Source organism: Cucumis melo, chromosome 4 (genome assembly GCF_025177605.1).
Source record: "Cucumis melo cultivar AY chromosome 4, USDA_Cmelo_AY_1.0, whole genome shotgun sequence".
NCBI lineage: Eukaryota > Viridiplantae > Streptophyta > Magnoliopsida > Cucurbitales > Cucurbitaceae > Cucumis > Cucumis melo.
The window spans coordinates 26,297,192-26,320,868 of record NC_066860.1 but is presented as its reverse complement, the minus strand read 5'-3'; the positions used below and the strand labels follow the sequence as shown (position 1 = coordinate 26,320,868).

Sequence of the window (23,677 nt, the reverse complement as noted above, 5' to 3'; positions counted from 1 at the left end):
ATCGTAATATCAATTTAATTAAATTTATTTTCTTTTCTTTTATTTTATTTTAAATTAAATTAAATTAATAACTCCCTTAAGGAAGGGGGTTATTTAGGGAACGTGGATTGTTTTCCCACCTATCCCAAATTCTTCTAACTCCCTCCTCTTCGGTCTGAAGATTAGAGACGTAAGGGTGCGCTAGATGAGAGTTAGATGCTTAAATTCTCTCTAAAACTCTACGTATTCTCTTACAAAAAAAAAATTTCTCTCTGCAATATTCACGTTCCAATTTTGGTACCCAGAAACTAAAATCTCAAGCTCAGAGATTAAAGAGGTTTTCAAGTGATGATGCCCCAACCTTTTTGTATTTTAGTAGATACAAAGACTTCAACAAAAGTAAGTTTTTTTCTATAATATTTTTTTTTTTTTTTTGGTAAAAGCATGCTTAGCCATAATAAATTAGTTATATTTTTTTTCAATGTATGGGTATTTTTAAGTTCCTAATTAAATTTGAGTTAATTTTAAGTTAATGGTTCTGTTTAAATTCTTATGCTGCAAAGGACTTTTATCCCTTCACAACGGTTATCCATAAAAAGAGCAACAAGTATATGGTGAAACAAAAAAACATGCATTAGAGAAAGACGGAACCTAGAGTGCTCTAAACCTCTTGAGAAAGATGCCAACTCTCGGCATACAGAGTGGTCAATGTCAGCTTGATGTGGATTGGCGATGCGTTGGGCCACCCATGCGTGTTTTTTGATTCATTTGCTCAATGTTCACATTTTCGTTTGATCTTGGGCACTCACTATACTATAACACTTCCTCTTCATCCAATTGGCTGTTTTCTCTCCCATGTATGTATATGTATATGCATACACACATGTATAACGTATATATATACACACATGTCTACATATGTATAATATATACACACATGTCTACATATGTATAATATATACACACGTCTACATATGTATAATATATATACATATGCATACATATATGTACAATGATTGTTAGGATTAGTTAGTTTTGTTAGTAAGGCCAGCTTCTGTATTTTGATCATCTTTTTATTCAACAAAATTTTCTCCGAACTTGGCCAACACAGGATAAGTTATATACCTTTCATCTTTTTGCTTCATCATTTCCTCGGTAGCCCTTGCAATCAATTCAGATATCCATTTATTCACTAGTCAATATATATGAACTGGTCAGTATAGATATACAGAAAAAACATTGACAGACTAGAAAGGAAAGGAAAGATTAAAATGAGTTCAGATGGTATACTACAGAAGCAAGGTGGAGCTATACCTGGAATGAGTAGTATGGTTATGGCAATTCCAGAAAGAAAGGCAAACTTGACTTGAGTGTATAACAAATACAATGCGACTCCTATTTGCAAAGGCAGGCTGAAATTTTTTTAACGGATAAGAGCCTCTTTATTAAATGTATTAATAAAAAAGACTAATGCTGAGAATTATACTAAGAGCAAAAAGAGTGATCACAAACAAAAGTACAGACGAATTGGACAACACAAACGAAACCCTAATCAAAACAGTAGAAAAATGAAACAACAAAGGCAGGCTGAAATTATCCAAATGTTACCTTTTCTTGAAACAAAAATGAAACTTTTCGAAGAAATGAATTCAATGAAAAAGAGACTAATGCTCTAATTACAAGGAAACAAAAGTTTTAAAAAAATAAAAATACAAAGGACAATAAAGAGAACAAGAACAATACAAAATAGAAAAGAGAGATCGCACCTTGAAAAACTAAATGAGACTAACTTTACCACAAAAATCCATAGAACAAAATATCTTTCCAACCGAAGAGTCATCTGACATAGGGTAAAACTTGAAACTCGAATAAACTAGAGCTTTGATTGCAAAAGAGGCTTGAGAATGAAACCAAAACAGGACTAACTTGCATGATGCTTAGTCAAAAGCCTTCACTAGAAATCAAACCAACCAAACAGAAACTTCTAAAGTTCAAACCAGCCAAATCATCTAGAAGGAAGAGAAGGATAGCTTGCTCCTTAGCTTTTATAGATAAAAGAAAAATCAAAAGGCTAGAAGTATAAGAAAATCAAAAGTATCTTCAATAATCTATGAAAAAAGTCGTGCATAAGCTTATCCAAATGTTACCATGAATAGAAACAAATCTTCTTCAACAATATTTATTAGAAAAGCGCTAGTTCAAAAGAAAAGATAAGCACAGGAAATAAAAATCGAATCACTGGGCCGGCTATAAACTTTTAATCAATTTCATAATTAAAATTAAGCTATAGGTAAACAATGACTTATAAATGATAAAGCACACCAATTCAATTTAAACTAACATCCCCATTTGCTTCAGATAGTAACACTTTCCAATAGATTTGTGTTTTCCGTTATGTGGGGTTATTATTTGAGCCATTAGTAAAAACACTGACTAGAATGAAACACTAGTTGAAGATCTTTGGGATCGAATTAATTTTTCTACTTTTTGATGAATGTGCTCTACCAATTTGTCACAGATTGGAAAATCTTAGTGTCACTACCTCCACATATCATGGAAACTGTTGCACAAGTTGACAGTTCTATCAGTATCAACAGACATAAAGGTCTGGATCTCTCCTGATGAAAATTGTGATCGCTCTGCAATGCTAATGGATAGACACTGTAGCAAAAATATTTCAAGCTTCAAGCCAAATTTGATAAGATATAAATATATTCAGTCACAAATTGTGTATTGTTTTAAAAATCAATACGCGGTCCTGACAAGAAATATAAGTGATGAATAACTTTTATCTCTACTAGTGATGAAGGAGAATTGGTATTGAGAAATAGTATCTAACAAGAAATTACTTAAGCCCGTAAATCAGAATCTTGGTCTTACACACAAGTCATAAAGCTAATCTAATTAGAATACGAGACTTAAGTAGCATTGCCTTTTACAGGAAGAGAGCCATAAATGCTTTATACTTAACAAGATTCATCAGTAAAAAGTTTCGAACAATTCAAATAGATCCAACTGTAAAAGTAGTCTTCCTTTGGAAAAATCATAGGCAGGTTTTTAGCTAAAATCCAAGAGTTCATTTTAAAAGAATCATCCCATCTATGATAAATAGTTTCTTGTTAGAGAGAAAAAGAGAGAGAACATATTGTCAAGCCAACTAAAACATGAAAAAGACGTTTTGAAATATTGACTAACAAAGCAGATACTATTTTTAGAAATCGTCTTATGGGAAACAATCTTTTTAAACATAAATTTATCTCATTGATGTTATTTCCTCTTTTAAAATTTTAAGAAAAGTAAAAATAAAAAGTAAATAACAATAGTAAAAATCGAGACCAAATGGACCCCAAGCTTTTAATTCAAAGCAAGTCAAACAAACTGCATTTAATAACATGAAACCCTGTTAAGAATATAAGGACCTAAAAAATTACACCTTGAGTATTTTCCAATCAAATAAAGGCATTGGGTTTTCAACAATACGATCATCCTACTAATTTAGTGCACTGCCAATGTAGAATTCTGAATGATAGGAGGTAGAATGCTCACCTTCTGGTAGATGATGGTCATGATACTAGAACGTAGCTTCAGCTTCAGTTTGGACAGATGGAAAGTGTACTGGGTATCAAGAAACGATCTGCACAATGGAATTAACAATTACTAATTCACAACTTCTGGCAATACGTATACTGCAATGAACGGAAAACGAATGTACATCTTTACAACTAGCAAGTAATATGCAGGCAATACTGACGAGGCCCTAAAAGTACAAACTTCAAAAAGAGTAAGGATAACCTTAGGGAAAGCAACCGCTTTTAGAAGTATTTTATTTGAAGAAGTATATAAAAAACACAATATTGGACAAGAAGATACAATTATGAAGCATCAAGTGAATAGGAATCTTATGTAGCATCAGGTTTACTTTAGAAGAGATTAAAAAGGTTGTCTTCAGTTGTGATGGTAACAAGTCTCCAGGTATTGATGGGTTCTCTATGGCTTTCTTTCAAGAGAATTGGAATCTTATTAAAGGGGATCCAGAGGCGGATTTTAAGGAATTCTTTGAAAGAGGGATTTTGAACAACTCCTTAGTGGAAACCTTCATCTGCTTGATTCCTAAAAAGGAAAATGCAAACAGGGTGGAGGAGTTTCGGCTTATCAGTCTCATTACTAGTGTCTATAAGATTTTGGCTAAGGCTCTTGCTAATTGGTTAAGGAAAGTGCTTCCATCAACAATATCTAAAGCTCGAGGTGCTTTTTTGATTGGAAGGCAGATTTTGGATCAGGCTTTTATAGCTACTGAAGCAGTTGAGGAGTACAGGTCGAAGAAAAAGGAGGGTGTTTTGTTAAAACTTGAATTTGAGAAAGTGTACAACCTTGTGGATTAATCTCGTCCTTTTGGGATCCTATCTGTGAGAAAATCCGCAAGAGGTTGGTAGTGTGAAAGAAAGGGTTTTTCTCAAAAGATGGTAGATTAATTCTTATCAAATTCGTGCCTAGAGGTACAGGTGTATTGCCTACCGCTTTTCAAGGACCCTAGTTTGATGTCTAAAAGCATTGAAAAGTACATAAGAGATTTTTTGTGGGAGGGGGTGGGCGAGGGTCACGGTTCCCATCTGGCAAGTTGGGAGGTGGGGGGCACCCATAGTAAGGGGATTTAGAGATTGGTAATCTTAAAATCTACAACAGAGCTTTGTTGGCCAAGTGGCTCTGGCGCTTTTCTCTTGAACCTGATTCTTTATGGCATAGAATTATTGTGTGTAAGCGCGACTCTCATGCCTTTGATTGGACGACGAAAGGGGTTAAAGGCACACACCGAAGTACTTAGAAGAATATCTCCTTCAAGCTCCCTACTTTTTCTCAGTGTACTCGTTGCTTTGCGGGGAATGGTAAAAACACTTTCAATGGGTGGGGGAGAATTCCCTTTGTTTATTATTTTCGCATCATTATTATTTATTCTCTTCCAAAAATTATATGATTTTTGATCTTTCGGTTGGATCTTAAAGTTTTGTCTTTTCTTTCGTATTCTTTCATAATTAGACCAATAAGGAAACGACAGAGGTGACCTTTCTTCTTTCTTTGCTTAAGGGGTGCAATTTTAGGGAGGGGAGAAGGGAGGTTAGGGTTTGGAACCCTAATCCTAGTCAGAGTTATACATGTAAATCCTTGTTTAGTCTTTTGTTGGATCCCACCCCAGGAGCAGCTTTTGACGTTGTCTAAAAGACTAAGGTTCCCAAAAAGTTAGGTTCTTTATCGGACAAGTCTTTCTTGGTTGGATTAATACCGTTGATAGGCTTGTTAGGAGGAGAACTTCGCTTGTTGGGCCTTTTTGTTGCATGCTTTGTTGGAAGCGGAGGAAGATCTTGATCAACTTTTGGTTCTTTTTGTATTTCTTGTCACCACCCTAGTCTATCCATAGCTCATAATCCCACGCAAAAGTTTATTGTGGTCTACAATCACATAGAGCATTAGTTCACATATGTGGATTCAGTTCATGGCTAACATTTTTCTCATTCGGTTGAACAATGGATTACATACGTGTTTTCTTTTTGTTTTTCCTTGTCCACGAATATACAGCCTAACACTTACCAACAAACAAAGTAGTTTCCATTAAGTCGGATCGTGGTGATTTGTGGGGCCATTGGAATGGATATGATTGTCGACTTTAGCTATAGGTAAATTAGTATCCGGACATGGCAGAAGCAACCTAGGTCAGAAACAAAGAGAACAAATGTCACACCCTGCCCCACACACGTCTTTTACTTAGTTATGTGGTACGCGATGCGACTTAAGCAGCCCTGACGCCTCAAGTTGAAACGCCAGAACACTCACTTAAGTCCTTATACTTAAAACTTAAATAAATATGCGATTCAAAAACCTAACATGAGTGGCGGAACCACAACTTCAATAACACAAATCACTTCTTATTTCTTAAACCATGCATTCTACATGTTATACTTTACATCCTTAAAACAAGAACTATAACAATAAAACTTGAACGTCTTGTTTAGCTTCCTCGCATAGCAACCTATCTCACCATTCCTTACTTGGCCGTAAGGCCTGATCACTTGGGGAAGGAAAACTTAAAACGTAAGTCAAAGACTTAGTGAGTGATAGATTTTAGAAAACCTTTTGGGGAATACAATTCAACCATCAAATTCATTTTCATAACATAAATAGGCTTCAACGCATCATTTCATAAAATCACACAAAACACACATTAGTCTCTATTGAAAGTAAGACAAAGAGCACATTGAATGACATGGAAACCCGAAAACCGAGAGAAAAACCACGATATTTTGTTTTATTATTTTCTTGTAATTACAGAGGTACAATTGAGGAACTTAAATAGAATACAAAAGGCAAAGAAAAAAGGAAAAGAAATATTTATGGTAAGTTTTCAATAAATATTTTTTCCATAAATACAAAAATCTAACACTCTCCCTTAAGTTGGGATGTAAATATCAATTAGACCCAACTTGCTAACACAAAAATCAAAGTTTGGTCTGAGAAGCCCCTTGATGAGAATATCAGTAACCTGTAGGCTAAAAGGAATGGCTCCCACTGTCAAGTCTTTCTTTGATGAAATGCCGATAAATCTCAACATGTTTAGTTCTATCATGTTGAACTGGGTTGTTAGTAATGCCAATAGCAGCTTTATTATCACAAAAGAGCTTCAATGGAGTCTCACATTTCTGATGAAGATCAGACAAAACTTTCTGGAGCCAAATTTCCTCACATATTCCCAAATTCATAGCTCTGTATTCCGTCTCAACACTGCTCCTGGCCACAACACTTTGCTTTTTACTCCTCCAAGTTACAAGATTGCCCCAAACAAGGTACAATAACCAGAGGTAGACTTTCTATCAACAACAAATCCCGCCCAATCTGAGTCAGTATATACCTCAATGGTCTTTCTATTTGTTTTTCTAAACATCAGCCCTTTACCAGGTGTTGTTTTCAAGTATCTTAGAATTCTGTCGACAGCTTCCATGTGTTTCTCATAAGGAGCCTGCATAAACTAGCTGACAACACTCAAAGCAAAGGAAATATCAGGACAAGTATAGGATAAGTAAATCAATTTACCCACAAGGCGTTGATATTGTTCTTTATCAAGTGGAACTTGATCATCAGAGTTTTCTAGTTTACAGTTGAATTCAATAGTAGTGTCGACAAGACGACATCCAACATACCTGTCTTGGTTAGCAAATCAAGGGTGTATTTTCTCTGAGACGCGGAGGTGCCTTCTTTAGATATGGCCACCTACATTCCAAGGAAATATTTCAGATTTCCCAAATCCTTGATTTCAAATTCATTACCCATTCTCTACTTAAGTTGACTGATTTTTGTCTAATCATCTCCAGAAAAAACGATGCCATCCACGTAAACTATCGGAACTGCAATCATCCCTGTCTTCGAAACCTTTGTAAATAAAGTACGATCAAAATGCCCCTAACTGTACCCTTGGGACTTGACAAAGGTAGTGAATCTGTCAAACCAAGCTCTGGGAGACTGTTTCAGACCATACAGGGATTTTTGGAGTTCACACATGCTGACCAAACTGGGCTTCAAATCCAGGCGGGGGGCTCATGTAGACTTCCTCCACACGATCTCCATTCATAAAGGCATTCTTAACATCCAGCTGGTATAGAGGCCAATCTTTATTCACCGCAACAAATAGCAGAACTCTAACAGTATTCAACTTAGCAACTGGAGAAAAAGTTTCTGAATAGTTAATACCATAGGTTTGAGTAAATCCCTTTGCAACTAACCTTGCCTTGTGTCTATCAAGAGTACCATCTGCTTTGTATTTAAGAGAGAACACTCATTTGCATCCCACACTTTTGTGTCCTTTGGGTAGAGCACAAATCTCCCAAGTTCTATTTTTTTCAAGAGCTTTCATCTCTTCCATGACAGCATTCTTCCATTCAAGACACTCTAAAGCAATGTAGATATTTTTCGGTATCATGGTAGAGTCAAGGATTGTTGTAAAAGCTCTGAACTATGGAGAGAGATTATCATAGGAAACATAGTCGCAAATGGGATGTTAATACAGGACCTGGTAACTTTTCTCAGAGCAATGGGAATGTCGAGAGAGGGATCATACTCATCAAGTTTCCCTGTATGACCTTGTTTAGCTTCATTGTTACTAGTTTCTGTTCTCAGTCTCATTACCACTATTATTTTCTTCCACATTTTCAAGAATAGTAACATCAGACCTGTCATTCTCACTCATCATATTATTAGTACAAGATTCAGTAGGATTTTCCATACCTTGATCTTGAGGAGGTTCGGAGTCTTGGACTGGAGTCGTCGGCTTAGCAAGAGACCCAACTTCCTTTCTAAGATTCCCTCTATAGTAGGTTTTCCAAGAAACTTGATTCGTAGGTAGGACTGTGTAATGAAGATCTAGGCTTGGTATGGTAACAAGAGTAGGACTAATAGACTCTAAGGATATCACCCAGTTAGAGTTAGACTCTTCACTCTCACTCTTCCCTGAAGATAGCTAACGAGAAAGAAAGGACGATCTTCGAGAAAGGTAACATCCATGGAGACAAAGTATTTACGAGAAGACGGGTGAAAGCATTTAGAGCTTCGTTGATGTAGAGGGTAACCAACAAAAACACATGTCTGAGTCCGAGGAGTAAACTTAGATGGGTTAGGGCCATGATTATGAACATAGGTTGTGCACCCGAAAACCCGAAGAGGAACATCAAAGATGAGACGAGTATAGGGATATAGTTCTTTAACACACTTTAAGGGAGTCTGGAGGTGTAGGACACGAGAAGGCATTCGATTGATAAGATGGACTACAGTTAGAACAACATCGCCCTAGAAATAAGAAAGAAGGGAAGTAGACAACATATGGGAACGAGTGACTTCCAAAAGGTGACAGCTTTTACACTCGGCTATTTTGTTGGGGGTGTACAATGCCTTTGGAAGACAAAAACTCATTAAGGGTGTGGTTTTGGAACTCTCGACCTTTGGAAGGCATTTCTACGTTGTTATAGAAGTCTCGGAAGATAGAAGTGAACTCAGATTTGTCGGAGACAAGAAGACCCAGGTAAGACGGGTATGGTCATCAATAAAGGTGTTGAACCACCGTTTTCTAGATGAGGTTGTTATCTTGGATGGTCCCCAGACATCACTATGAACAAGAGTGAAAGGATGGGTTGGTTCGTATGGTTGTGATGGAAAAGAAACCTGATGTTGTTTGGCCCGAATACATACATCATAAGATAAGGTAGAGACATCAATTTTAGAGAAGAGGTGAGGAAATAAATGTTTCATATATTGGAAATTAGGGTGGCGTAAACGAAAATGCCACAACATACAATCTTGCTCAGAAGTAGTAAAATAAGAAGATAAAAGACTAGTCCTCGAAATGCTACTAGAAGAGGTATCATCATCAAGGAGGTAGAGTCCCCTACTATACCAGGCAGTACCAATCATCTTCCCCGAGCTCAAGTCCTAAAAAGAGACAGAACTAGGTAAGAATATTGCTTTGCAGTTTAACTCATAAGTAATCTTGCTTAAGAAAGAAAATTATAAGACAGTCTGGGCATATGCAAAACATTATTTAAGAAAAGTCCTGCACATAGAGAAATCTTCCCCTTTCCAGTAATGGGGCTCAAGGAGTCATCTGCAATTCTAATTGTTTCGTTGTCAGTATAAGGAATATAAGACACAAAATGTTCAGAGGACCTAGTCAAATGATTTGTGGCACCAGAATCCAAAATCCAAGGGTTATTCCCATCAACGCTAATAAGACCGAAGGACTAAGGTATACCTGATTGGACAATGGCACCTAAAGTAGCAAGACCGTGATCGATCTGGTTCCCGTGTGACTCGGGTGGTTGAGAAGGTCTAGCAAACTCACTCACATATGCACGCCCTATGTTCTATTTGTCGTTGGGAGGGTGTTTCTTACCTTCTGGGGGACGACCATGTAACTTCCAACATTGTTCTTTGGTATGCCATTGTTTTTTGCAATGCTCACAGACAGAAATTGGTTTTCCATTGTGCTTGTCATTGCCACTGGTAAAGGGCCTCGCACTAAAAGCAACTGAGTCAACAAAAGGAGTTGCAAAGATATTCATAGCACTTGTACGATCTTTCTCGAAGCGGATTTCAAAACATACTTCCATCAGGGAGGGAATTGGTCTCTGGCCTAGTATACCCCTAAAACTACATCAAACTTAGGATTAAGACCAACAAGAAAGTCATAAACCTTGTCAACCTCTTCAATTCTAGAATACTGCAAACCTGCAAACCATCAGTGGGATCTCTCCAGACTAGTTCTCTGCATAAATCCATCTCTTGCCAAAGAAGAGAAAGTTTATTAAAAAAGGATGTTACATCCATGGCTCCTTGTTTGCATTCATGAATCTGCTTCCTCAACGTGTATAGGCGAGAGGCATTCTGACGTTTGGAGTAAAGTGTCTAGGTTGTGTCCCAAATATCTTTGGCAGCAAACAGTAAAGGCTTGTCAATTTAGGGTTCCATATTGTTGATCAATTGGATTGAAGAGTAGAGTCCTCTGCCTTCCAGTATCACTCTTATGGGTCGACCGGTGGAGGGCGAGGTATTTCCTCTGTCAGAAAGCCAAATTTACATCGTCCTTTAAGGACCATCTTCACTGACTGAGACCATGAAAAATAGTTATTGTCATTCAACTTGTCCCCTGAAAAATGATATGCGGTAGGAAGGACCGACGCATAGGTGGCGTGTGGCGGCGCATGAGGGGTTGTCAGTCGTGCAGACAACTGCAGATTTGACGGGAATGAATTTTTCGACGTTTTCTGAAGGCGGCGGAACCATTCATCCATGGCAGCACTCATACGAGCATCGACGGTGGCAGCAATGGCAGCAATAAAACTGTCGATTGTCTCCTTTTTTTGATTTCCATCATTGGTTGTGTTTTCTTGGGTTCCTAAGGTGTGTTCAATGTCCCTCTCTAATACCATATTGAAAGTAAGACAAAGAGCACACCGGTTTACGTGAAAACCCGAGACTGGGAGAAAAACCACGATATTTGGTTTTATTATTTTCTTGTAATTACAAAGGTACAATTGAGGAACTTAAATAGAATACATAGGGCAAAGAAAAAAGAAAAATAAATATTTATGGTAAGTTTTCCATACATACAAAAATCTAACAGTCTCTACACATTCCTTTCCGTCAGGAACAAGAATCATTCCCACGCATAAATTACTGTGATGATCGCATCATCATCAACATCTCCCGAGATTTCACTAATTCATTTTCCGTTGCTCAGACCCGCTAGCACCACATTGATTAACCTCTTACCCATGTGGTTTGCTCACCTCATGGTTGCCTTGACTCATTATAAGCACATAATTAGCTAGCACTTTGATAGGAATAAGGTTGATAGTTTACTCTCAATCATAGCATACAATACAATCATCACACATAGAATTCATCTTAAAAAACTTTCTATAGAAATCATTCATGCTTTCTTCACATTAACAAAGTTACACATGCTTAAACATTAGAAAGAAAGCTTTAAAATCTATTTTACTTTAGAAAAATCACTCAATGTACGAAGTACTCCTTTTTGCTCAGAACGCATAGCAACCCAAATTCTTCTTCTCATCTAAAAATCTTCTCGGCAGCACAACACTTAACTCCTCTTAGTAAAATCTCAGTATAACATTCCTTCACTATCCTTTTTCCTCTATTTATACTAATTTTAAGTTGGATTAGTCATCTCTTAAATTCCCAAAGCTCGCCAGCTCCTACTTAGCCACAAAATGCATGGAATATGCTTAAGACACCTGAATTCGCAGCCGAGATCGGCTCGAGATCCTTCAAGATTTTCACTTTTCTCAGTCAAACATGCCCAAGAACCCTAATAATTCCCTTTTTTTTTTGCTTCCAGTCCCAGCTAATCACTACCCCGAGATGGCCCGAGTGCTCTTTGTGCTTCCAATCTCGGTCGAACTAGCACCGAGATAGCCCCGAGATTACACTTCTATCTTCAATCTTGCCATGGAATCCACACGATTGCCCGAGATCCTTAATAGTTTCCTTTTCTGTTTTTCATCTCGGTATGCCCCAGCCTCGAGATGGTCTAAGAGCACTTCTTTAAACCTTACCGTCTTTCAACTTAGTCAACAAGCACTGAGATGCTCCTATCTTAGCACTGAGACTTGCTCTCTGTTTTCCATTTCACCTGAGATTACTCAAGGATGGCTTGGGATTCCCTTTCCAAGACACTTAGCTTCTTATTTCCCAAAATGACGCTTCTTTCTTAGGCACGGGTCTCACAATAGATCTAAAAACACCAACCAAACTCGTCATAGGCAGCCAACGGCTCAAAAAGGGGCGACCAACAAAGATCACGAAAATATATATATATATATATAGAGAGAGAGAGAGATATTGGAAACGATAAGAGTGCTAAAAGGGTGTTGAGATGTCCAGGTGCACCTCCTGATCCTTAAGCCTATTTGCTTTTTGTATAATTCTATTGTACTTTGAACATTAGTCTCATTTCATTTTAGGGACAAGGCTTGTTTCCATTTCCAATACATATATATAGCACGAGAGTTGGCAGTAGGCATTGTTTTTTCTCCTGATATAATAAGTGGGATATGCTTCAATTTAAATGTTTTCCTTGACACTTTCCAAAACATGGCACAGCTTCTCATCTTCCTAAAAGCAGTTTGGTTTCTTTTCTATAAGTAATAAATAAATGTCGCAGACTAATAAAATAATGACAACCTAAATCACAAATGAGAGATCATGAAAATGACAGCATATGACAACCATAATTTTAAAGTTACTTGAAGATAGAGGTGAGTCCCAAAGAAATTGCGAGAACATAGCCATCTGTTGTGCCACTGCCTGATTAAATAAAAGTAAAAAAGATAAATGTCATTATATCATCTTGCCAATATATAGATTATGCAATGGTGGTTAAGTTCTGAGAACATAAAATTAGAACAAATCAATGTTTTATGTATGACATCTATTCTTTTCTAGAAATCTCTTTCGCAGACCAGTGATTATCTATGTAGTGACGATGAAGATAAGCACCACAAGCCAAAGGTCTTTCTGAGTAATAAAGAGTTTGTTGTTTTAAGTGCCCCCATATTTCTCTTCCTACTTTGCTAATGAAGCAAACACTAAAACGTGGAAACAAAATACAAAGCAACACTCTGTCAGAGGAACAATAGAAAGACTTATAGAAGTGTACAAAAACTATCTGCGTAAACAAAATATAAAGTTTCAACTAAAGGAAAATGGAAGAACGCATAACATGAATAAGCAGGGGGGAAAGAAATAATAAAGAGAAATATGATATGATCAATATTCATAAACTGATGACAAAGAAAAGATCACGGATGTAATGTAAAAACCTTGCTGAAGATAATGAATCAACCGATTGAGAAGCATCGGTCCAACAAAACTAATACAGTCGTTAAGCACCTGGACAAGGTAAATATATCTAGTCAATGAATGAGATCGGGCTATGGACAAAGTAATGGTTTTCCCCTTGGTAAAATAGGATGTTATTGCAGGTTGCTAATGCCAAGGTGGTTAGGACTAAAATTGGGGTACAAAGAATATCATAATATGTAAGAAAAGAAGCAGGAATTAGAAGCTTCAATCACGTCTACATCTCCGTGAAATGAAAACCTTGAAATATAAAATTCCTTTTTCTTTTTCTCTTTACTATCTAGCAAATGAGAAAACATGGCACTTTTAAGATCTGGAAATACCTTCAATAAACCAAGAGAAACATATGACCAACCATATGCACAACAGATTGCCCAAAAAAATGATGGGTTTAAGCAATTTCTGGAATATTGATCTTTCCAGCAGAATAACAACTTGTTGTGGCAGAAAGAAGGATCCATCTCAGATGGAAGCTGCAATAAATCTTCAAAATTCAACTGCTTTTTGACACCATCATCCATAACTGATGTAACAGAATTGAATGTCAAAAGATTCCAACAGCTTTGTTTATCTTCCTTCTGAACCAAAACTTATAATAATCAATTATCATAACTCACATTCAAACAAATAAGGGTATAAATCATTGAAAGACATGCTTATCAAATGGTAGACAAACTTACTAAACAATAATATGGTTCCTGAACTAAGGCCACAAAGGAAAGAAGAAAAAGTAACTTCGTAGTGTCTCATTTAAGAAATAATTAGTTAGAGAATTAATAAAAGGAAAGATAAGCATAATTAGCAAATATCTTTGGTAAAGGTCGATCAATGATCATAAAACAAACAACACGGAAAAGCAACTGAGGCTAAAGAAATCTTCTAGTTCTAACAAATTTTCTCGAACAATTTCAACTGACAGGAAAATGAAAAGGATAACGGGTCTTTCTTACATCATTCCCCACATGACAATCCTCTAGGTCCACATTCACATATAGAAGTGAATCTTCCATTGAACTACAAAACGTGAAAATAATCCAAAGATTTCCTGAGTAAAGAATTGATGCGTAAAGTGCAAGGATGAAAGAGCTTCTAAGCACACTCTAACCTCATAATAACGGTGGTTTTATTATCACCATATGTTTGTAAAAATATGAAACCACGATTTAATCCGAAATTATTGTACGTGAATAAGCAAGAAAAGTGAGAATGGATTACAAAGGTAGTGAACGGGATCCTTATGTGTAAAAAGAGCATGCAGATAAACACGTTCACATATGGACAAGCACATAGATGTAAAGTTGAGCGTGATTGTGCATCAAATTTTATATGGATTTAATCCAAAGTTGCATCAAATTCTTATAGCCTAACTGGAATCTGACAGACCAAATCAATGAAGATGGAAAACTTCATAAACATGTTCAAAGTCATAGACACATGGAAGACTACTAAGATCTATATCACTAATTTCCTAATCAGAAGATGATCTATTTCATTAAATTAGAAGTTTGACATAAAATGAGATAATTTCACACACACATATTATTTAATGCTCGGGAAGAATAATATATCAGGTTATATTTTTATTTAGTGAAGTAATTGTTTTTAAGTCGATTTGTAATAGAAGCTTGTTTAAGACAACTCAACAAAAAAGAATACTGGAGAATGTTTAGTCTCGACTTGTTTCGCCTTTGTATGGATTCCCCGGTTGTTCTTTTCCCTTGACACCATCTTATTATAGAATCTTGGAGAATATCATCATAAAGTTTTGATCGTTTTGGTTCAGAGAGGCCCATGACTCTCAAACAACCTTATGATCATATAAGAAGTTTAACATTATCCTCTTGCGAATAACGTAACCATTGACCACAAAGCAAAGAAGTTCGGTATTATAGCATTTCAATAATCCAGGACTCATGGCTGGCACAGAATGGGATTCCTATTGAGAAGTCTAAAGCTTCAGCAAATATTTTTGAAATTCTTCATGAGAGGTCTACGGAATGAAACAAGCTTCGAATGAAGAAAATGGAGAGCCAATCCGAGCAAGAAAATGCTTAACGTAGGCTCGAGCTCCCGACAATCATAGAGATGACCATTTTTTCAAGGGAAGAGAACACCAATGACGGGACAGCTGAAGTAAAAAACAGCATGCGCTTGTAGCGCTGAGTAGCGAGGAGAAGAACAATTCTTCACCCATTTCAGCTCCCGCAGTCGTAAGAAGCTCAAACTTTGCGGCTTTACAACTGTTAACGGAAGTTCTTCGAGTATGCAAAGAAAGGAAATTCGTCAGCGGCCTGAAGGAGGAAGACGAAGTGGTGTTGAAGGTACTGACTTCTACTGGGTCGGGCTACGAAGTTGAAGGTAACAATTGAGCTGTGTAGGATTGGACCGAATACAACACCCAAGCCCACATACTAACCACCCATTACTATATGGCCCAATACATTTCTATCTTCGTCTCTTTTGGGATAGTTAGAGCCTAGAAGATATTTAAAGACTTGTGGTTATTCATTCAACTAACTTTCTTTAAATTAAAACAGTATGTTAAATTGTCTAAAAATATTAATATATTAAATTAAATATACTTTAAAAATCTTAACTAAATTTATAAAAATCATGTTTATGTATTGAAATTTATTAAATAACTTTTTGTTTTAAGAAAACACAATATGTTATCATGTTTTACCTATATCCATATCTATATATATACTTCCATTCTATGTTACAACTTTTTCTAACAATTTCATCAACCATGAATTATATATTATATTTATTAATTAATATTTATTAATAGTTAATGTGGAGAAATCTTAAATGTTGGAATGTAAAAAGTTTCTCCAATTAACTTATTAAAAAAAAAAAAAAAAAAAAGAGTTTGTGACTTTCATTCAACTACTATAAAATAGACTTTTTCACCGCCTTTTCAACATCATTTGGAGCTTCATCATTTCCCTATATTCTCTAATTTTGTCTCTCAAAACCTCTTCAATCTTCACATTATCTCACATTTTCATGCTACATTCAATATCTTTAAAGATTAGCCTGTAAAGTCAATATTTCATCCAAAAGCGAGTTTAGCTCAACGACAGTTGACGTTGACTCTTTTACTTGAGATCGAAGATTCGGTTCTCCATCTTTACAATTGATGTCCTAAATAGATCAACATCTCATATTCTAAGGTTGAATTAACAATATTTATTCAATAACTTTATCAAGCGAACATGGAACAGAGTGTATGTATAGTGTCCTAGACTTCTTTCTTGTTACTGTTTTTATTTTATAACTATTGTTATCGCTATTGTATAACGTAAACTAATGCATATTTCAATTCATCTTGTAAAATAGTTGATTGCCTTTACAATAATGTAGGACTTTTTCCTAATGAAACATATGAGATTTCAATATTCCACAAGTGAAAGTGACTATGATGAAATTTGTTCTCATTCTAAGTTATAATGTCTCCATGTCACTACCTACTATAGGTTGACCAAGTGGTCATTCAAATTAGTGAAAGGAAATGACTAGAAAAAATGGATCCAAATCATGTCACCTATTTAAGATAGAGCCAGATATTTGTTTGGATTAGTTAACGGTGGTTCTCTTTTATCTTGAAATTTTTCTAATTTTACAGTATATTTTTTTTATTCTCGATTTAGGTATTCATTATTTGTTTTTTAGTACAACAAGTGCAGTATATGATTGAATTGTCAAACTCTAGAATGAAGATCATACCAGTATCATCGAATCTAGCTCATTTTGGTTGGTATTCATTATTCGTCAATGCTAGATTTGAAGTAATTTTTTTATTATTGTTGTTGTTTTATGTCCATAAATTGTACAATCAATACCCAGCGTTTAGGCTGAATAATAAACTTGAAGATTCCAATATATATTACTTCATCATGGGGACTAGAAAAAGACTCGATGGAGAACATGGTGAGACCAATTGGAAGAACTCGCGAGTGATGCCATAGGAATTACAAAAGAGGACTGAGAGTTGAATACCGCCCACAAAAAAACTGTCCAAAAATCACGACTCAACTGAAGGAGCATCAAGTTTTGGCTTGGAGAGAGTGACTAACATTAGTTTCAAGAAAAAGGATACTGTACAAGTCGAATTGTATTTGATACAGATAAGCAGTTTTGAGTTTCTTTATTTTGGAAAAAGCTTCTTCAATTGAGATGGAGAAGTTTTGTGTAAGCACGACACAATGTCGTACTGTATGGATTTCGAATGTGCAATCTGAGGTTGTCAACCACTGCCTTAAGACGTAGGCTGGACTGAGAAAGGAGTCATAAAGTAATTCTAGAGTTTGAGGGCAAGGGTAAGGTGATAAAGTAGAGACATGTGAGAGAAGAAATAATTGGAAGCAAGGAGTTTAGTATCATGGTGGAAGCAAGTTCCAACTTCTAAGGAAAAGGAGGTTCCTAAACTAACCAGTAATCTAAAACCATCAGCTTCCAAGAGTTTTTATAATTAAACTAGAGACCTTATTTGTACACTTGGTTTTTTGGCTTCTTTTGGTGAGTTGTCTTTTTGTATCCTTTCATTTCTTTCTCAATGAGCTTTAGTTTCTCAAAAAAATAAAAAAAAATATATATACAAACAAAAGATTCTGTTAGTGACTAGAAGATTGTATTTAGGAGAGGAAAATTGAGGAGAACATCATCTTAAAGTCGTCAGGCCGAGGGACAATGCTACGGTTGATGTAATCATTCTTTATTGACCACACAAGACACATTTTATAATTCTAAGTTGTTTGAGGACAAAGAATGAGGTTACTCAATTCATAAAGAAAGAAATGTATCCATTGATATTAAACTTAACATACCTGCTTTTTGCATGCTCTGAACTGATGATGAATGCTGATGTGCAAAACATAATATCCAACAAAACAACAAAACTGTTGTTCACTGTTCTGAATATCTATACAAGAAAAACTTATTATCATTAGTGCACACTTTACATAATTCAATAAGTATTCATAGTCCAGCAATATGTAGAAAATATTTTACAAGTTATGACTAGAAAAATTCTTGAAGACTTACAAAGTTACAGCAGTCCAAAATAAGAATTAAACAAATAAAAGAATCAAACTTCAGAGCTGAGACATGTAAGTTCATTTAAAAGTAACTAAATGAGGATCAATATCCTAGATATCTGGATGAGATCACAAGATGAAATTAAGTTAATATTAAAAAGTAGGAAGAAACCTGATGATAATAGAATATAATGATACAGTTAGGAGACAATGTTAGTACCTCAAAGTCTGCATATGTCGACACGAAAATGAAAATCCCAAATATTGCTCTCACAATCCACCATAAACAGAGCATTTTGTTGTTAAATATGTGTTCAGAGTTGGAACAGTTTGCAAAGATTGTAGTGAAAATCTACATATTTACAAAAAAAAAACTAATAAAACAAACAATAAAGAAAAAAGTTGTATAGATCATGAAAAGCAACTAATGAAAGTAACCTAAGGTTAGATAGCTTACCCAGACTGCAAGTAGTGAACTTGTTGATAACCACTCATGGTATTCAACAACATCACCAGTGAATAATTTCCTCAGAAGAAACACCATGTCAAAGAGTGATAAGCATAGTCCAATGGCTGGAAGGAAATGCAAGAAAATTTTCTCTAGAAGACTTCTCTGAAAATTCTACAAAAAAAAAGTGTGGAAAAACTGATAAATGCAGTATGGAAACAATGCAAGAAATTAATATGAACATACCATCACTTACAACAATCCTTAGGCGATCATTTTGGTGGGGTTCTTCATAATGGAACTTTCAGAGAGAGAGAGTCCAATCGAAAGGCTATTGATATTTTAACAACTTCATTGATATTGCAATATAGTTATTTTAGTGTTTTTCTTGTGTTTCGGATACTTAACAGAAGTCCAAATCATCAAATGGCAAACAAACTATGGAAACTAGCATGAAGCTCAATTTTCCAAGGTTAGGGATATTTGTGTAACAACAGGGTGATTCTAACTCATCAACATAGAAATTTAAATCTACAAGTCTTTAAAGTTTAGAGATATTAGACATTGAATAATGACGAACAAAGAAAACCAACCACAAAATCTTAAGATGAAAAGGACTATTAAAGATATCTTGATTAGTTATTATGGAAATTAAGAATTTGGCCACTGTTTTTCCTTTGTTTCTTAGAATGTAGAAAACTAGGGGCAACCTATGATAAGTGAAACATACCCTTCGTCTTCTTCCACCAATTTTCCTAGTAAGTCCAAGCAATGCAGTAACAATGATGGTCAAGACATTTACTCCAAAAGCAAATGTTGTAAGGATTGTTAAGACAAAACAATTCAAGGCCAAACAGAGCCAAAGACTACAAACGAGCGCCAAAAAACCAAACGTGAAAGGATATATATTTATAAAACACCCAGAAAACCGATGTCCATTCCAAACCTGCAAACAGAGAAGAACGATATTTAGCCACCAGAAACTTCATATCCTTGATTTCAGTCAACTATATTATCCAAGTGTTGTAGTTCAAAATCACAGGAAGAAATCAAATGTCAATTAGCTAACTAGTCATGCAGATGTGTTAACCTAGGAAGCATCGACACTTTGTTAGTGCGTGGCTAGCGTATCCATGTCCGACACTATATTTGGATATTCCAACACTTGTTGGATAAGTGTTGCTTATCACACTTGTTAGTGCAATAAATATGTTTACATTCATAGAACACTGGTAAGAACACATATACGATATTAATAATTTCGAAAATAATACATCAAACTAATTTTTGAAGCATATAAATGCATCGACCCATTTACCTTGAATTTTCTTCTAGTACAAAAATTATATATTTTTGTAAATATATCCTTGTCATGTTCGTGTTCTCACTTTAAAAAAAATGATGTATGATGTCATGCATGTCCGTCTTTCCCATCCATATTCATATCCCATGCTTCATAGGTGTTAAATGGGTGGAGGGATACGAAAAGAAAATCCTTATTCAATCCTTTATGGATTTGCAAAACACAACTACAGTTAATATCAATAGGACATTCAAACCCAAGTCAACTTAACTACTAGTTAAATTAGAAGTTTTACCTCCACGTATGATTGATTCTAAACTTTACAAGGTTTCAAATAAATTTATGAACTTCAGATTGGTGTCTATTTAGTCTCATTCAAATTCTCATAGAGTTTTGCTTTCATCTTTTTCATTTAAATGCCTACATATTAGTTTGTATTATTTCGATGCATTTGAGATGATAAAGTTAACAATAAGAACCTATTAGACACTAGATTAAAAATTCAAGAACTTGTTAAAAACCTACCAGACAGACTAAATAGACACGTATCTAAACCGAACTTAGAAATGAACCCTTAAACTTTGATATACGTTCTTAACAGAACAGTCCCATTACAAGAACTTCTACCAGAAAAGAAAACGCATAATGATGTTCCGAACACGTGGACAAGGTCACCTGATCAATTCACGAAAGCCAACAAAAACTTAATTTAATTGGAGAAGAAGTTTGTGGTTCAAATAACTATCCTAACTTATACTAAAAAAAATTGACCCATAAAAAACAGAAGTATAGAAAGACATGCAATGAGAGACAACAGGAATGCATTTATTGGCAACAAAATTGATAGTGAGAAAGAAAAGGTCATTGAAATTACATAAGGAGAATGGGGGCAAACATGGTGGAAGAACCAATCCGCCATTGTCGTCGTTGTTGCAGCTGAGTTCAAATTTTGCAGTGGTTTATCACCATAACAAAAAAGGAAAGCAAGCGAGGGAATCAAGATGTTGGCGCTACTGAAACCAAAATCTTCGTTCGTTTGGAATTAAACTCCGTTAGAATTGAATTGGGAAATGGGAAATGCAACGCTGACGAAAAGATTCGGGAAACTGAAAAGCATTCAAAAAAAAGAATTTCGATCAAAAGGAAGCTTTGACATCCACCACTTGGCACTTGACAGTTGCACTCTGCCACCCTCTTGGAAACAAATATTCCATTTGATGATATTTTCATTTAATATTAGACCTTTTATTTTATTTTATTTTATTTTTCTTTTTTAAGAGAAATTATTATTTTAGGCCTTTTACATTTTTAAAAGTGTTTAAATTTTGGCTCTCCAGATTATAACAGTAAAAAAATAAACTCCCAAACCATCAAAATTGATCCCTAAAAATTAAAGTCGATGGTCGTAGTCCTAGAAAAGGTAAATGAAAGGCAAAAGCATTTGAATCTTGACAACAATATGTGTGTGAGAGTGAGGACTAGTTACGTGAACTCACACCAAACCTCTCCTTTTAAACTTGTGAAACTTTTTTTGATTTAAAAAAGATGAACGTAGGGTAAGATTGGTTTGTGTTTTGTTTTTCTTCTTTCAAAATAAACCTATATTTAGGAGTACAGTGCATCTATTTAGAACGTTATCAATACTTTCCGTTGGTATTTGATAACAGTTTTGAATGTCATGTCTATTGATATCTCAATTTAGTAAAATATCCAGTACAAATATATTTAGGTAATAAATAAAGTTACATATAAATTGACAATGACGTTATGAATATATTAATATTATCAAATTACTTAAATGTGTGGTTTTTCTTTTCTTTTTTTTTTCAAAAATATATTTTTCTTTCATTTTTTTCCACTGGTTTGCATATTTTACCAATTCTTAGCTAATTAGAAAAGAAAAAAAAGGCTACAACCAATTAAAAATTGCACGTGAAAATTTTTAAAAAGTTATTGATTTTTTTTCGTATGTTTAAAAGGAGAAAAGCATTGAATGAGGTGCAGTCTTTATAATTTTTAAAATTTTAATTTTATTTTTTAAAACATTATATAGTAAAAGAAAGTATATGATAAATCATCCCATATATATACAGTAATAAAATTGGTCTTATTTATATTTTATTAGGAATATTTTTTAAAATAGCAAAATAAATTAAAATATTTATAAGTTATAGCAAAATTTTGGATTCTATCATTCAATCACTAGCTATTAATGTCATTGATCAAAGTATATCAGTATCTATCATTATCTATTATTGATAGAATTTAAAATTTTGTTATAGGTTGTAAATATTTTGTCAAATTTATAAATTTTGACAATTTCATCTTTTTCTTTTGGAAATTTAGATTCAATGTTTATAGTGATTTTGTGCCATTAACAAACATGTCTAACACATCTTAATTTAAAAATAATAATAATATCATTTGTAAGCATATGTTAAAAATGAGAGTGCATTAAATTTAGTAAACAGATTGGTCGTGAAAATTTTGAACTTATCATCGTTGATGTCTATAGTGATTAAAATTTATCACTAACACTACTAAATTTTTCATCATATTTGTTGATAGGTTTTTTTTTCATTATTTTCTTTAAATGTTATTTTGGTTCCAATTATAATAGCAAATTTTGAATTTAGATTTAATTGTTTTATTTGTTGGTTGATTTTTTGAAAAAAAAAAACTCCCAGTTATTTGTTAACTTTTTTACTATAAGTTTTGATAACGTATTCACACTATTATATATTTTTACATCAAAATATTTAAAACAATTAACTTATAGTATTTTTTTTTTCCAAAGAATTTTAATTTTTAAAATGATAACAAAACAATAAAGATTTTAATTGTAACAAAATTGTAATTCATTCCATCGATAGAATACTATAATTTATAAATATTTTTAAGATGATTTTGTTATTTAAAATGAAATTTCTTTTAAAGAAATAAGATGCAATAATTTAAAAGGTAGAATTTGCAATGTGTCCTAATCTAAGTTTGTTGAGTAATGAGAGTTATCCATTAAAAGCGATTCCTGGGAATGGGAAAAGTAAAAGATGGATGGTTTGGGTTTGGCACGCATGCAAAGGAAAAATTGAGGCTTTTAATTTAGTGCTTTTCCTAAAGTGCTGGTGGAGCGCATGGAAAATGCTTAGTAGTGGATTCCATACGTGTAATTCCATTACTAATACATTAATTGAACTACTTTTTATGTATTTCTCTATGTCTCTAGTTACTATATTTATGTTGATGGGATAAGCTACGATGTATGGTACTTCAATATTTGGAACATGATTCTTCAAATTTAAATATCCGTTGATTATTCTCTTGTGAGTAGGTGGTTACATATAGAATGAATATACTCATTTCATTCATATATGGATTCATATATATATACATGTAAGGCCGCTTATTGAGATAGACGTTTTGTTGTAAGATGTTAGAACAAAAAGTACATTTATGTCAATGTAACGCTAACTTGAGTGTAGTTGGTGT

The 23,677-nt window shown here is 34.4% G+C and overlaps 1 protein-coding gene across 5 annotated transcripts in view; it reads right to left on the bottom strand.

Moving 5' to 3' along the window:
- LOC103502816 (ABC transporter C family member 13) overlaps positions 1-21,345 on the bottom strand; it is a 53,909-nt gene extending 32,564 nt beyond the window's left edge. For 2 of the 5 annotated variants that reach the window (XM_008466920.3, XM_008466919.3), the window contains exons 1-14: positions 21,063-21,332; positions 19,791-19,831; positions 19,616-19,703; positions 18,895-19,059; positions 18,658-18,789; positions 18,228-18,322; positions 14,349-14,412; positions 13,722-13,976; positions 13,359-13,428; positions 12,783-12,843; positions 3,526-3,613; positions 2,522-2,640; positions 1,294-1,391; positions 1,105-1,171 (exon numbers count right to left, since the gene is read on the bottom strand). In XM_008466920.3, the coding sequence (XP_008465142.2) occupies positions 1,105-1,171; positions 1,294-1,391; positions 2,522-2,640; positions 3,526-3,613; positions 12,783-12,843; positions 13,359-13,428; positions 13,722-13,976; positions 14,349-14,412; positions 18,228-18,322; positions 18,658-18,789; positions 18,895-19,059; positions 19,616-19,703; positions 19,791-19,831; positions 21,063-21,107 (1,388 nt within the window). In that variant the 5' untranslated portion in view covers positions 21,108-21,332. Of the gene's footprint in view, positions 1-1,104; positions 1,172-1,293; positions 1,392-2,521; positions 2,641-3,525; positions 3,614-12,782; positions 12,844-13,358; positions 13,429-13,721; positions 13,977-14,348; positions 14,413-18,227; positions 18,323-18,657; positions 18,790-18,894; positions 19,060-19,615; positions 19,704-19,790; positions 19,832-21,062 lie in introns of all 5 variants that reach the window. The other 3 variants (XM_051083775.1, XM_008466916.3, XM_017047852.2) reach the window with 3 other exon arrangements.
- Positions 21,346-23,677: the final 2,332 nt, after the last annotated feature.